The following is a 15,702-nucleotide window of genomic DNA, read 5'->3' as shown; positions in this document are numbered from 1 at the left end:
TTTACTTCATATATTCTGATGGTCTGTTATTAGCTTTATAATTATTGTATATTCTTGATGTATTGAACTTTTATTAATATATAATGTCCTTCTTTGCCTCCTATAAACTCTTTTGGTTTAAACTCTATTTTATCTGATATTATTCTAGCCAATGCTGCTCTCTTTTAGAATATCTTCTCTATACTTCACTTTTTAATCTGTTTGTGTCTTTGGGTCAAAGTAAGTCTCTTGTCCGGTATATAGTTAGATAGTATGCTCTTTTTTTCCATTATGCTAAGTTCTGTTTTTTGACTGAAGTTTAATTCATTTACATTTAAAGTAGCTACCTCATAAGGAGGGACTTACTTCTGTTAGCATATTATTTGTTTTCTATATGCCTTATAGCTTTTTGTTCCTCATTTCCTGCATTAACATCTTCATTTCTGTGTAGTTGATTATTATTATTATTTTTTTTTTTTTTTTAGTGAAACGTTTCAATTCCCTTCTCATTTCCTTTTGGATATATTCTATAGCTATTTTCCTTGTAGTTGCCATGGAGATTACATTTAACATCCAGGAGTTATAACACTCATTTGAATTTATATCATCTTGACTTCAATAACATAAAAAACCCTGCTTTTTCATAGCTTCATTGCCCACTAGCTTTCAGTTGTTGATGTCATAAAATTACATCTTTATACATCATGTGTCTAAAAACAAATGGGGGCGCCTGGGTGGCTCAGTTGGATAAGCAGTTGGCTCTTGATTTCAGCTCAGGTCAAGATCTCAGAGTCCTGGGATTTAGTTTGCACTAGGCTCTGGACTCAGTGGGGAGTCTGCTTGAGGATTCTCTCTTTCCCTCTGCCCCTCCCCCCAGTTGTGCATATCTACTCACTCTCTTTCTCTCTTTCCAAATAAATAAAATAAATAAGTGGATCTTTAAAATAAATTAATAAAATAAAATAAAAACAAATGAATAATTGGTTTAATGCATTAGTTTCATATATATATAAAACAAAATGTAAAGTTACATTGTTATAATACTAGCTTTTACAAGAGCCCATTTATTTTCCTTTACTGTGATCTTTGTTTCTGCATAAAATTTCACATTATCATCTAGTGTCGTTTGTTCTCAATCTGCAGGACTCCTTTTAACATTTCTTGTATGTCTAGTAATAACAGACTTCCCCAGCTTTTATTCATCTGGGAACATCTTAATTTTTCCCTCATTTTTGAAGAACAATTTTGCTTTGGATACAGGATTCTTGGTTGACAGGGTTTTTTTTCTTTTAGCACTTTAAATATATTAGCCTACTACTTTCTGGCTTCCAAAGTTTTAAGGATGAATATGCTATTAATCTTATCAAAGATCTCTTATATGTGATAAGATGCTTCTCTCTTGCTATGTTCAAGATTCTCTTTTTTCTTTGGCTTTTAACAGTTTGGTTATTAAATAATAAAAAATAAAATAAAAAACAGTTTGGTTACTATATGTCTTCATATGAGTCCCTACTTGGTGTTCATTTAGCTTCTTGGATATTTATATTTACGTATTTCATCAAATCTGGGATGTTTTTTGGCCATTACTTCTTCAAATACTTTCTCTACTCCTTTCTCCTTTCTTTCTGTGACTCCCACAATGTATATAATGTACTGCATTTGATGTCCCACAGGCCCCTTAGGCTCTGTTGACTTTTCTTCCATCTTTTTTCTTTCCATTCCACACTATAACTTCAATTACACCGTCTTTGAATTCACTCAAATGAATTCTTTTGCCTACTCAAATATACCTTTGAATCTCTCTAGTGAATTTTTACTTCAATCATTGTACATTTTTTAGCTTCAGAATTTCTTTTTGGTTTCTTTTTAAGTTTTCTTTTTATTAATATTTCAATTTTGTTTGTAAATTGTTTTCTTCACTTTCTCCACATCTTTTAGTTCTTTGAACATTTTTAGGACAGTTGTTTTGAAGTTTTTGTCTACTAGATCCATCATTAGGTCCTTTTCAAGGACAATTTCTGTTGGTTTATTTTTTTCCATTGGATAAGCTATACTTTACTGTTTCATGATATGCCTGTGATTTTCTGTTGAAAACTAGATATTTGTATCTAATAACATAGTAACTCTGGAAACAAAATCCCCCTTCTTCCCCAATGTTCCCAGGTTTGTTTTATTTTTGTTTTTGTTTTTGTTTTTTATTGCTGTAGGCTGTTTCTCTACCAAGGATCAGAAAACTTAAGGTCCTTTTCGATCTTATTCCTTTCCCTGAATTTTCGCGGTAACTTTCTAATTTCTCTGGAACATATCATTGCTTTTGAATGCCCTAATCTTAAGTGTATGGCTCTCAAAAGGGAGAAAAAGAGAAATATGAAAGGGGAAAAGGGTGCTAGTCCTTCAAATTCTCTGGAAGTCACTTGGAGGAAGAAACACTTGCAACAATGAGGGGAGGTGCAATAAAAAAAGCCTTGATCTCACTTGATATTTGCATGACAGGATGCTTATTGCCCACCCAGGCCCCACAGCTAGGTGCAAGGTTCTCCTGAACTATGTGCAAAGCTGCCTGACGCAGAGTGGGAAGAAGGGGATGGGTAGCCAAAGTAAGAACTGAAATTAATTTTCAGTTTATCTTCCTTGCAAGACTTTCCCTAGTTGTTGAAAACCTTCAATAGCTTCCATAATTCCAGAGTAGCTGGAAGGAGCCTATGAGATTCCAAATTTGGTTGGAATCTCAATCTTCAATAGCTTCCATAATTCCAGAGTAGCTACATCAAACAGATCTTACCAGTGTAATTGTTGTCTGGGTGGGGAGATAGATTCCTGGTGCTTCCTACTCTGTCATCTTCCCAAAATATTACTCCTCATTTATTTTGATGTTCAAATTTTTTGCAAATTTGGCCACTGGGTGGCCCTTCAAGCTTGTTCTGGTGTATATTTCACAAGCCCCAATATTTTTTAAGCACTTCACTTTCTGACAGAATAAGACAGGCCTATCTTATAGTTTCCGTAGCAGCTCTGGAATATCTGTTTCCGGAATCTCATTTCTCTACAAAACTTTATCCTTTTAGTATAGAGTGGTATTTAGGAACCAAAATCTGGGTGCCACATATGGTAACTGCTTTGGAAAGAAATTAATACTAGGATCTTTCAACAAATAGAGCTAGGAATACACACACACACACACACACCATAACATACATCTCCATCTATTTCCCTCTTTCCCTCTCCAACCATGAGTTCATTACTGATTCCTCTAATTCCAACTGAACACCACAGCAAATCTTCTAATTTTCTTCTCCATGTTTGCAACTTCCTTCTCTGAGAGAGAAACCTAGATCCCAATATTCTCAATATTTTTTTAGCTCTTTGCTAACACTTCCTCCATACATAATCAATCTACTGATCTCCAGCTGCCTCTTTGCCCCAGTCTCTCAGGCTCCACTGCCCCTAGCCATCTCAAGGACAGGAAAGGGTAGAGAACAGATACTTATTTTTTAACTGAAGAAAAGAACAAAAAAAAAAAAAGAAGGAAAGAGAGAAAGGTAAGAAAAGGGAAGAGTAAAAGGGGAGCCTTTTTATCTGTCTCCACAGTCACATACTTTGAAGGGCACATAGCAGGATGTTGTGCAGACTGAGGAATAATTGAGCAGAGATGGTCAGCATTGTTCATTGTTACAAAGTTCTGGGCTTCTTTTCCTCAACTCAGTCATTCTTCTATAATATACTGGGAAAGACTGCAGACTATCTTCATTTCAAAATCTAGAAATATCCATTCTGCAAGCAAAAGAACTTCCTAAGAAAACCCTTTCCTTTTCAGTATAATGTTCAACTTAACCCAGCTGTACCTGACCTCTAGGCCAACAGGTGCAGAGGCCACTGACCCTGGAGCTAAGTAGACTCTGGTAACTGTCATGTGTAAAGGAACAAAAGTCCCTGGTCAAAGGTAGGCATTCAGGGAAAGCTGGTCTTCTCTAGCATGCCATTTGCAGGACACCTGGTCAGGCTTGGCAAAGATAGGAATAGGATTAGAGGTCAGGGCCAGGGGCATAGTTTAGAGCTCCATGGCAGGGCTGGTCTCAGGCAAAATTGTGAAACAGGTAATATGTTACAGAAGCTGCTTCAGTTCTCACTCCAGGGCCCCTCTGACAATTGGCTTCTCCTTGACCATAAAGTGGGTTACTAGGGAGGAGTAAGAAAGGGTGGCGGCGAATTTTGAGAGCATGGTATAAAGTGGGGCAGGACACCAGAATGTCAAGGAGTCTGGATTTTAAAATAAGAGAAGGATCTCAAGTATAAGAATCTGTTCCCAGAGGTAGAGTTTATTCCCAGATTTGTATTTGGAGATCATCTACCCATACAAAGCAGGAATGTAGTGATGATAAAAGTATCATTAGATAATTATAAAAGTAAGTATGAGAAATGATCACAACTGCAAAGATTAGGACAAGAAAAGAACATGGCCCTGGTTCTCCCTGACTGGGAACATGACTAAAGCTAGTGTGCTTTGGACATTTACTTCTATAGAATAAGACTTTCAGTTATTTAGTGAATTAGGCAGGTTACTTAACTCTTGGTGTCTGTTTCCCATCTATAAAGTGGGAATAATAATACCTACTTCATAGGTTTGTTATGAGAACTAAATTAGCAATTAAAGTAAATCACCGAGTATAGTACCCAGCACATTATTCTCCTTCTTATTTTTATTTGTATCATGACCAATATCTTTCCCCTTTAAGTCCTGTGTACACAGCACTGTGAGCCTAGCCCCTCAGGTCACATCACATCAGGGAATCCTACAAGCATGCTGACCTCTATATCCTAGACAATGTGGCGTAGGCAATACCCCAGGCAGAGCCTGGCAGCATTATTTTGTCTGTATACCAGTTACCTGTATGCTGCTTCTTATTCACCTGTCCATTCTTGAGGGCAGGTATTAGTATTAACATGCACAGTCTGTGGAATAAAATGGGTATGAAATTGGGGCCAGAGATCCCTTGGTTTAAGTCATAAACCACTTAAAAGCTACATGATATTGAACAAGTTTTTTCCAGTTTTACTACTGGACTCTGTTTTCTCATTAGTAATAAGAATATGAATACGTATCTTCCAGGGCCATTTTGAAGATTACTCCCAGTGCTATTAAAGTGCTGGCCCTGCCAGCAGATGGTAATGATTATCATTATTACTAAATAGCTAGTATGGACTAAATACTACCAACATGTTCAGTGACTTAATGAAGTGACCCCACATAATTTCTTAATGGCTTTGTCTATTGCTGATGGACCCTTCAGCAAAACATACTCTGCAAGACCATTTAGTACAATGACCTCATTTTATGGAGAGAAAAACTGAGGCCCAACTAGAAGGCATAACTGGTAGGGTGTCCAGCAGGGCAGGCAAAGCTAGAACCTACTTTGGACTCAACATCCTGAGCTATCTTCATCATCCTGTAACTCACTGTACTAGAGGGTCATTCATACTTTCTCCCAGGATTATTTAGGTATTTCATTTCCCATTGCTTTTTCATCAGGGGAAGCCCAGTCCTGAGATCTTCAGGTGGGCCCATGAAACGTGACTAGTTAAGCAGAGCAGAGTCTAGTACTTGTGGGGCAAAACAAACAGATCACTGGTCCCTCTACTGCCCCACAGCAAACGCCTCTGTTTGATGTCCTACTCTCCATGGGAAGAGAAGAGCAAAGTTTACCTATTTCTCAGCTGTTCCAAAGTAAACCTCTGGCCTATACCAATCTATATAAAATTGGTATCAACTGTTGGATTCTACAATTGAATGATTTTACCTTTTTAATAGTGCTAAACATTCCTACAGATAGGCCTTATACATAAATATGTACAGCTTGTCTATATGTGTAATTTAGTAAGACTTCTTAGCACCATAGGGTTGCATCTGCCTGAAAACAGATTAACTAGCTACTAACCTCACTCCTTTACCTCAGAGGAAAGTGGTATGAGGTCACAGAAAAATCACTGAACTGGAGCTATGAATACACAAAAATTGTAGGTCAAGTAGTGTGTGTGTGTGTGTGTGTTACTAAGGTTAGAGTCCCAGGATTTTATTATATCTGAAACAAGTCCAATGGTATCCTAAATATGTTGAAATGTGAAACATTATCTGCTCTGGTCATCTTTCCAAATTCTTAAAATTCAAAGAAAAGTAGGTTGGGTACTTGATAACTCTTACCTGGTATCAGATCTCTGTTGGTCCAGGATCTTTGAGCTCCTTCCTCAAGGTTATGCCACCAAAGACTGCAGGTTTGGCTCTCCTGGTGGGGAAAACTGGCAGCAGAAATCTAAGCCCCTCGGAGCCAACAGTCTCTGAGGCTTTGGTCAAGAGACCTTGAGAACTTTGTAGGAGATGAAACGCTAGGACTAGCCTTCTGGAAGCACCAACATAAAAGATAAACATGCAGGTGGCTTCCTGGGGACAGCCTGCAGGGAAATGACCTAGGAGTAGATGTGAAAATACCTTTCCTAAGAAGGACCAAAGTGTCTGGAACAATCTGGAGCTAGAAGTGGAATCAAAATCGCACAGAAAAGGGACAATAAGGATGAAGAAACAAACAAGGTCTAGACCAAAGTAGACAAGAGAATAAAACCAAGAAGCCCTAGAAAGCAAGTTACTATGTTTTTAAATAATGCAAAAAATGACAGAAGAAGGAGCTCTGTGAAGTAAGAAACACTTTTCTAAAAACAGCCTTATTATAAAAGTTCAGGGAAACAAATTTAACCTAAGTTGAACAACAGAAACTACCACGGTCAAATATCATACTGTTAGTACACAAAAATAAAAAAAATAAATAAAATGTCTACAGACAATGAGACTTTGCCAGAAAGATTTGGCCACTAAATACCCAAAACCTGCGATCTACACAAAGTATGAAGAGAGCTGGAAACAATAAAGATTTGGGTAGATACTAAAGATTTCTTTTTATCATTTAAAAATGTCACTAAAAGACAATTGATGCTTGATGTAAAAATAATAAAAGTTATTGTCAAGTTTCTAATGTATGTAGAAGTAAAATATGTGATAGTAAGAATACACAAATTAAAGAGGATAATCAGTGGGGTAGTGCAGTCAGCTTGTGCTAGCTTGCAAAAACTGATTGTATATATCTCTTCTAAATGCTGTATTCGGGACCCCTGGAGGGCTCAGCTGTTTGGCACCTGCCTTCGGCCCAGAATGTGATCCTGGAGTCCCAGGATCTAGTCCCCGCGTCGGGCTCCTTGCATGGAGTCTGTTTCTGCCTCTGCCTGTGTCTCTGACTCTCTCTCTCTCTCTCTCTCTCTCTCTCTGTGTGTGTATGTGTGTCTCTCATGAATAAATAAATAAAATCTTAAAAAAAAAAAACGCTGTATTCATTGACATCACTTTGGTAGCTTGAAATCATCCATGGTAAAAGTACTTACTTCATGAAATTGGCAAATGATACAAATCAGGGCCTTTTCTTTTTACCTTGAAGACCTTGTTGTTGAAAGTTTATACCGAAATCAATGACAAAAGAGGAACTATAATATAGGATCTTACATTATACACGAAGTGATATGACATTAAATTTATTTTTATTGATGTGTAATTAACATACAGTATTATATTAGGTGTATAATATAATCATTAAACAATTCTATACATGACTCAGTGCTCATCAGGATAAGTGTACTCTTAATCTCCTTGATCTATTTCACCCCTTCCCCCACCCAGATCCCCTCTGGCAACTATCAGTTTGTTTTCTGTATTTAAGAGTCTCGTTTTTTGTCTCTTTTTTCTTTGTTTGTTTGTTCTTTTTCTTAAATTCCATGTATGAGTTAAATCATATGGTGTTTGTCTTTCTCTGACTTATTTCACTTAGCATTATATCCTCTAGGTTCATCCGTGTTGTTGTAAATGGCAACATCTAATTCTTTTTTAGGGCTGAGTAATATTCCATTATACACATACAAACACCAGCTTTCTTTATCCATTCATCTATTGATTAACACTTGGGTTGCTTCTGTATCTTGACTATCTCAAATAATGCTGCAATAAACATAGGGTTGCATGTATCCTTTCAAATTATCATTTTCATTTTCTTTGGGTAAGTACCCAATAATAGAATTACTAGATCATATGGTAATTCTACTTTTAATTTTTTGAGGAACCTACATTGTTTTCCACAGTGAGTATAACAATTTGCATTCCCACCAACAGTACATAAAGATTCCCTTTTCTCCACATCCTCGCCAACATTTGTTATTTCTTGACCTTTTAATTTTAGCCATTCTGACAGGTATAAAGTGATATCTCACTGTGGTTTTGATTCACATTTCCCTGATAATTAGTGATATTGAACATCTTTTTAAAGACATTAAAAATAAAAGAAAAATAGCTAAAAGCCAATAGAGAAGATAAAAAGTAATATTTTAAAAATGTAAGCCAATAAAAGGCAGAAAAGAGGAAGCAAGAAATAAAAAACACAGGAGACAGAAAACAAATATTAATAATTACATTCTATATAAATAAACTAAACACATCCTTTACAAGGGTAGAGATTGAGGTACCTGGGTGGCTCAGATGGATAAGTGTCTGTCTTCAGCTCAGGTCATGGTCTCAGGATCCTGAGATTGAGCCCTGCTTTGGGTTCCCTGCTCAGTGGGGAGCCTGCTTCTTCCTCTTCTTCTGTCCCTGCCCCCTGCTCATGCTCTGTCTCTCACTCTCTCTCAAATGAATAAATAAAATCTTTTTTAAAAGTTAAAAAATAAAAAATAAATAAAAGGGTAGAGATTGTCATACTGAATGAAAAAATAAAGACCCAACCATGTGCTCTTTATAAGAAGTTCTCGTTAATATAAACAGATGGATTAAAGTAAAAGATTGGAAAACAATATTCCCAAGCACATACCAGTCAAAAGAAAGATAGAGTGGTCAATTAATATCCAATGAATTAGACTTAAGAAGTACTACCAGGGACAATAGGGACTTTTCATAATGATGAAGCAGTCAATTCATTAAGAAAGCCTAACATCCTAAATGTGTATGTACCTAACAGAACAAAATAATATAACGCAAAATCTGACTGAACTAGAAGGAGAAATGAGCAAATCCATACTTACAGTTGAGGATCTCAATCCTCTTCTGTTGGAAATTAATGCAAAAAGTGACAGAAAATGAGTCCAGATGGAGAATTTGAACAATAACATTAACCAATTTGACCTAATTGCTATTTATAGAGCCACACTACATGTTACAGATCTATACATTACAGAACTACACCCCCAAAATACAGATTACATTTTTTTCCCAAGTGTGCATGGGACAACCACCAACATAGACCATATTATGGCCATTAAAAATAACTCAATAAGTTTAAGGGGATTGAAGCTATACAGAATATATTCTCTGACCACAAAGGAATTAAATTAGAAATCAATTAACAAAAAATAAATAAATAAATAAATAAATAAATAAATAAAAAATAAAAAAAAAAGAAATCAATTAACAAAAGGCTATCTGGGAAATCATCAAGTATTTGGAAATCAAAAATAACTTTTAAGTAATCAACAGATCTAACAAGAAATCTTTGGGAAATTAGAAAAAATGTTACCTGAATGGTAAAGAAAACATAGCATACCAAAATTTTAGGAATGCAGCCCAAATAGTACTTAGAAGGAAATTTATAACTTAAAAAAAATTTTTTTTATTTATGATAGGCACACAGTGAGAGAGAGAGAGGCAGAGACACAGGCAGAGGGAGAAGCAGGCTCCATGCACCGGGAGCCGGACGTGGGATTCGATCCCGGGTCTCCAGGATCGCGCCCTGGGCCAAAGGCTGGCGCCAAACCGCTGCGCCACCCAGGGATCCCAATTTTAAATGTCTATATTAGAAGACTGTTCTAAACTGATCTAAACTTGTACCTTAAGAATCTAAGAAAAAAGCAAATTAAATGACAAGTAAATAGAAGACAGGAAATAAGGGCAAGAACAGAAAATGAGATAGAAAATACACAAATAGTGAAAATTTAAAAAAAAAAACAAAAATTTGTTCTTTGAAAAGTTCAATAAAATTTATAAAGTAACTAGACTGATCAAGAAAAATGAAGGGATAGAACACAAATTACCAATATGGAAAGTAGAAGAATAGATGTCATTTACATCCTATAGATATTAAAAGATAATAAGGAAATATTTTTGGACAAGTTTATGGCAAAAATAGACCATTTTGATAAAATAGACAAATTCCTTGAAAAACACAAATTTACAGTTCTATATTTTCACTGGGTCTTCTTTAAGCCTTACACTTTTTTCTTTGTTATGCTCATGTTTTCATTTAAATCCTTGGGAATGTTTATAACAATTGTTTTAAAGTTAATTGACTGTATCTGATAAAGGCTTAATATCCAAGACCTATAAAGAATGTATCAAACTCAACACTCCAAAAATTAATAATCCAGTTAAGAAATGGACAGAAGACATGAATAGACATTTTTCCAAAGAAGATATCCAGATGGCTAACAGACACATGAAAAGATGCTCAACGTCACTCATCATCAGAGAAATACAAATCAAAACTACAATTAAGGACACCCGGGTGGCTCAGCAGTTAAGTATCTGCTTTTGGATCAGGGCATGATCCCAGGATCTGGGATGAAGTCCCACATCGGGCTCCCTGCGGCGAGCCTACTTCTCCCTCTGCCTATGTCTCTGCTTCTCTGCGTGTGTATGTGTCTCTCATGAATAAATAAATAAATCTTTTTTTAAGAAAAAAAGTTTAAAAAAAAAACACGAGACACCTGTCCGAATGGCTAAAATAACAACACAAGAAACAACAGGGGTTGGCGAGGATATGGAGACAGAGGAACCTTCTTACACTGTTGGTGGGAATGCAAACTGGTGCAGCCACTGTAGAAACCAATATGGAATGTCCTCAAAGAGTTAAAAATAGAACTATCCCATGATCCAGCAACTGCACTACTAGGTAATTACCCTCTGGATACAGAAATACAGATTTGAAGGGGTATATGCACCCTGATGTATGTAGCATTATCAACAATAACCAAAATATGGAAAGAGGACAAATGTCCGTCAACTAATGAATGAATAAAGAAGATATATGTACAATGGAATATTAGCCATCAGAAAGAATGAAATCTTGCCATTTTAGCAATATGGATGGACTTAGTCAATTATGCTAAGCAAAATAAGTCAGTCAGGAAAGACAAATACCATATGATTTTAGTCATGTGGAATTTAAGAAACAAAACATATGAACATGTGGGAAGGGAGGGGAAAGAAAAAGAGAGAGAGGGGGAAACAAACCATATGGGATTCTTAACAATAGAACAAACTGGGGTTGATGGGGGGTTTGGGGATGGGCTAGATGTGTGATGGGTATTAAGCAGGGCACTAGTGGTGAGCACTGGGTGTTGTAAGTGATGAATCACTGAATTCTTCTCTGGAAACCAATATTGCACTGTATGTTAACTAACAAGAATTTAAATAAAAATTTGAAGAAAAAAATTTTTTAAGTTCATTATCTAAATACCATCATCTCCTTGGTTTTTAGGTGTTTGGAGGCTTAAAAAAAAAAGCTTTCATTTATTATTTGAGAGAGAGGGAAGAGGGGCAGAGGGAATCTCAAGTAGATTCTTAAGCATACTCTGCACTGAGCACAGAGCTCCACACAGGAATCAATCTCATGACCCTGAGATCATGACCTGAGCCAAAGTTGTGATTCTGGTGCTTAACCGATTGAGCCACCCAGGCGCCCCTCTAAGTATGCTTTTATAGAATGATTTTTCTTTTGATTCTGAGTCAAATTTTATGCTTCTTTGCATATCTGGTAATTTTTGCATACGATGCTGGATATTACGTATACTACATTTTCAACGTATTTAGATTTAGTTGTCTTCCTTTAATAGGTATTGAAGTTTATTATTTTATTATTTTAAGATTTTATTTATTTATTCATGACAGACACACACAGAGAGAGAGAGAGAGAGAGAGAGAGAGAGAGAGAGAGAGAAAGAGAGGCAGAGGGAGAAGCAGGCACCATGCAGGGAGCCCGACATGGGACTCGATCCCAGGTCTTCATGATCACACTCCAGGCCAAAAGCAGCGCTAAACTGCAGGGCCACTGGGGCTGCCCTGAAGTTTATTTTAGAAGGCAGTTAAGTTACTTATAGATCAGCTGGATCCTACCAAGGCTAGTTTCATTTTCAGGGCAGTTATGGAGCTCCTTCAGTCTACAGCTACTTTATTTATCCTCACATCCAAGATCTAACCTTCAGTGGAATCCTTAGGTGTTTGATTAGGTCTCTTCACTCTGATTAGGAACACAAATGATTCCTAGCTCTGTGTGGGTGCTGGGAATTATTCAGCTTATAGTTTTCTCTCAGTTATTCTTTGTCTAGTTGGAAGGATTTCAATTTCATCCTATACTCATGTGGATTTGTATTTCACCAAACATTCAAGGAGACTCTTCTTTTTTTTTTTTAAGAATTTTATTTTATTTATGATAGTCACAGAGAGAGAGAGAGGCAGAGACACAGGCAGAGGGAGGAGAAGCAGGCTCCATGCACCGGGAGCCCGACATGGGATTCGATCCCGGGTCTCCAGGATCGCGCCCTGGGCCAAAGGAAGGCGCCAAACCGCTGCGCCACCCAGGGATCCCTCAAGGAGACTCTTCGACAGATTTCTTCTGTATACAAACTCCAGTCATTTTGCTTCCCTATGCTCCTCTCTCTGTTTCCTCAGCTCAGTGAGACAGGCTTTCTTGGGTTTCCCCTCTTTGTGCCATCATCTGGAAACTTCCTCTAGACAAAAAGTAGGGTCATCATTCTGCTTACCTCTTTTCTTTCCCTTCTTTCAAGGACCAGAGTCCTGTGCTGCTATTGTCCAATGTTTGAAAACAGTTGTTTCATACACTTTGTCTAGTCTTTTAGTTGTTTATGGAAAGAGGGCAAGTCCTGTACTGGTTGCTCTTTCACAGACAGAAGCAGAAGTCCTATACTCATAAAACTAACAGTTAACAATATATACCTTAGGGTCCCATTCAGTATTTATGGAGGCACTACCATAAGCTGCAATTATGGTAATACTATTTATAGCAAAATCTCTGATAAAAAACTGACTTAAATGAGTGTAAATCATACTTTCAGGAAATTGACTGTAAAAAGGGAGTAGGGTTAGATTTTTGCGGTAATTTTAATGTTTTCCAATTAATCTGAGTCATGATTTTGATTCCACTTTATGAATTTTAAATGTTCAAATATATTTTTTAAATAGACAAGCTCATTCCTTATCCTTTGTTTTTATTATGTAAGTCCTTGATACTGCACACACGGATGCTTTTTTTTTTTCACACTTGTAATCACCACTCAGACTCCCTTCAGATAGATTTATTGCTTAAATTCTATTTAAGTGATTTGACTCTTGGGTAAAATAAAGAATAGGGAGGGAAGATGAGCTAGTATTATATAGTTCTTTTAAAAGGTACAATTTAATAGATACTAAATTTGGAAGCATAACTCTATAACTCTAGTATAAAGACATAGTTTTCTCCCCTTAAAATAAATCTGAGGACATTTAATGAAGTTTTCTGAGAAAACACAATAATTTTTATTCATTTTAATTTTTGTATCAATTATAACATGTAATTATAAAACAACTGAGGTTAATAGAGGCCCACATGCAGACAAGCAAGGATGTGTCTCCATCGTATTTGCGGACACTGAGCATCTCTGTAGTTGCCCACTTTAATCAGTTTTTAATGTACATGGAATGTACAGGCGTCCTGAAGTTCTGTGAAGCAAAACATAACAGAAAGACTTTCAGGTACTTCCTGTGCTTACTCAACAAGTCTGTTCCTGTTTTCTGAAAGTAAATGCTACGTAATAATAGTTTTTTTAAAGATTTTATTTATTTATTCATGAGAGACACCGAGAGAATTCTCGATCCCAGAATTCTGGGATCATGCCCTGAGCCAAAGACAGACACTCAACCTCTGAGCCACCCAGGAGTCCCAGTAATAATTCTTTAAAATTCTTTCATTCTCTTCTCTTCTCTTCTCTTCTCTTCTCTTCTCTTCTCTTCTCTTCTCTTCTCCTCTCCTCTCCTCTCTCTCTCTCTCTCTCTCTCTCTCTCTCTCCCCTAACTAACATCAGTGCTATCCTTAAATAACTACATTTTCCTTTCCTCCTGCTCTCATCATCTTCAACACACAATATAATTCAACAAAACTTTAGGCACACTCCCAGCAATTTGATTATCCTAGCTCAATTTTATTTCTTCAACTTAATCCTTTTTGAGGCAACTATGTTATTCTAAAACACACACATACACACACACATACATATAAATTATGCCATTCTAATATATATGTATATAAAAAACTAGAAAGGGTACACTATTGTACTAACTTCATTTTGTTTGTATTGATATTATTTACACATTTTACTTATAATCTTTGAAAGTTGATCCTTTATGAGTGATATATAGGAGTCATTTCCCAACCTTCTCCCTACACTGAAGGGCTCACATATGTGTACCTTTTCGTTTTGTTATGAAAAAAATGGAAAAGCACAATTAAACAAGTTTAACTTCCAAATAATCTCAATTACACTCTCTGTCTCCTTCAAATGATTTGGTCTTTTTTTTTCAGGTAGCCTCTTACATTTTTGTCTAATTGAGCTGCCTCACTGGTAAGTCTGCATCCTCCTGCAGGGCCAGGAGCAAGCCCTCTCCATCTATGTGTTCTTATCAGTCCTGGCCCAGGGCTTGGCATACGACGGTCCTTAATACAAACATGTTTACCTTGATTCCCGTGGTATTGTTCCTCAGTGTTTTATTCTACTCACCAGAGTGTAAGCATTGTCCCATGTTATCAAGAGCCTTAAGATACTCTGGTCCTAAGTATTTTCGATAAGTTGTTCCATCCTGAAGGTTAGCCAAACATGCCGTGTCATCACTGAAGAGCAGGTCCTTGGATGAGGATTGAAACATCTGGAACATCCTGTATTCAAACCCATTTCTTCCAAAGAGCTCCTGATTTAGACAGACAGACAGACAGACAGTAAGCACAGTGCCAGGGAGCACGAGGTTGTGCTTCTGAGGCTCCTTCTGCTCAGATCTGAGTCTGCTGTGCTGCTCAGCTCCAGCCCCTGGGAGACTTGGGACACACAGCACTATTAAGGCAAAAAATATGGCCTCTGGGTTCAAATGCTGGCCCTAGCTTTGCCTTGTCATGTGACTTTAGGAAACTTCTTGAGCTCAGTGAACCTCAGACTACTCATTGGTAAATGGAGATAACACTAAATAGTGAGGGATCCCTGGGTGGCGCAGCGGTTTGGCGCCTGCCTTTGGCCCAGGGCGCAATCCTGGAGACCCGGGATCGAATCCCACATCAGGCTCCCGGTGCATGGAGCCTGCTTCTCCCTCCGCCTGTGTCTCTGCCTCTCTCTCTCTCTCTCTGTGACTATCATAAATAAATAAAAAATTAAAAAAAAAATTTATTAAAAAAAAAAACACTAAATAGTGAGATAATGTATGTGAAGTAATTGCTAAATGGAAAAAAAAGCTTCGAGTTTTGTGGCCAGTGTATCATACTACTCCAATCACTGCTGGATATTTTCAACTTTCCGGGTCATACTACCTTTCCTCTTGCTGCCCAAAGCCCTTACTGTCTTGCCTCTTCTCTAGGTCTGCCCCAGGCACCTGACTGTCTCCATCTCTTCCTT

General features: G+C 37.1%; 1 protein-coding gene and 1 long non-coding RNA gene across 3 annotated transcripts in view; one reads left to right on the top strand and one right to left on the bottom strand.

Annotated features, from left to right (window-relative positions):
* Positions 1-15,702, top strand: part of LOC112932521 (uncharacterized) — a 105,277-nt gene that overhangs the window by 38,830 nt on the left and 50,745 nt on the right. The window lies entirely within an intron of this gene.
* Positions 13,562-15,702, bottom strand: part of LOC112932519 (inhibitor of carbonic anhydrase) — a 38,228-nt gene continuing 36,087 nt past the window's right edge. The window contains 2 exon segments of the mRNA XM_026015494.2: positions 13,562-13,768; positions 14,824-15,010. Coding sequence (XP_025871279.2) covers positions 13,734-13,768; positions 14,824-15,010 — 222 coding nt within the window. The 3' untranslated portion in view covers positions 13,562-13,733.

The sequence above is a fragment of the Vulpes vulpes genome, chromosome 11, assembly GCF_048418805.1.
Source record: "Vulpes vulpes isolate BD-2025 chromosome 11, VulVul3, whole genome shotgun sequence".
NCBI lineage: Eukaryota > Metazoa > Chordata > Mammalia > Carnivora > Canidae > Vulpes > Vulpes vulpes.
Note: the sequence above shows the minus strand (reverse complement) of the source record. Positions and strands in the feature narration are given on the sequence as shown.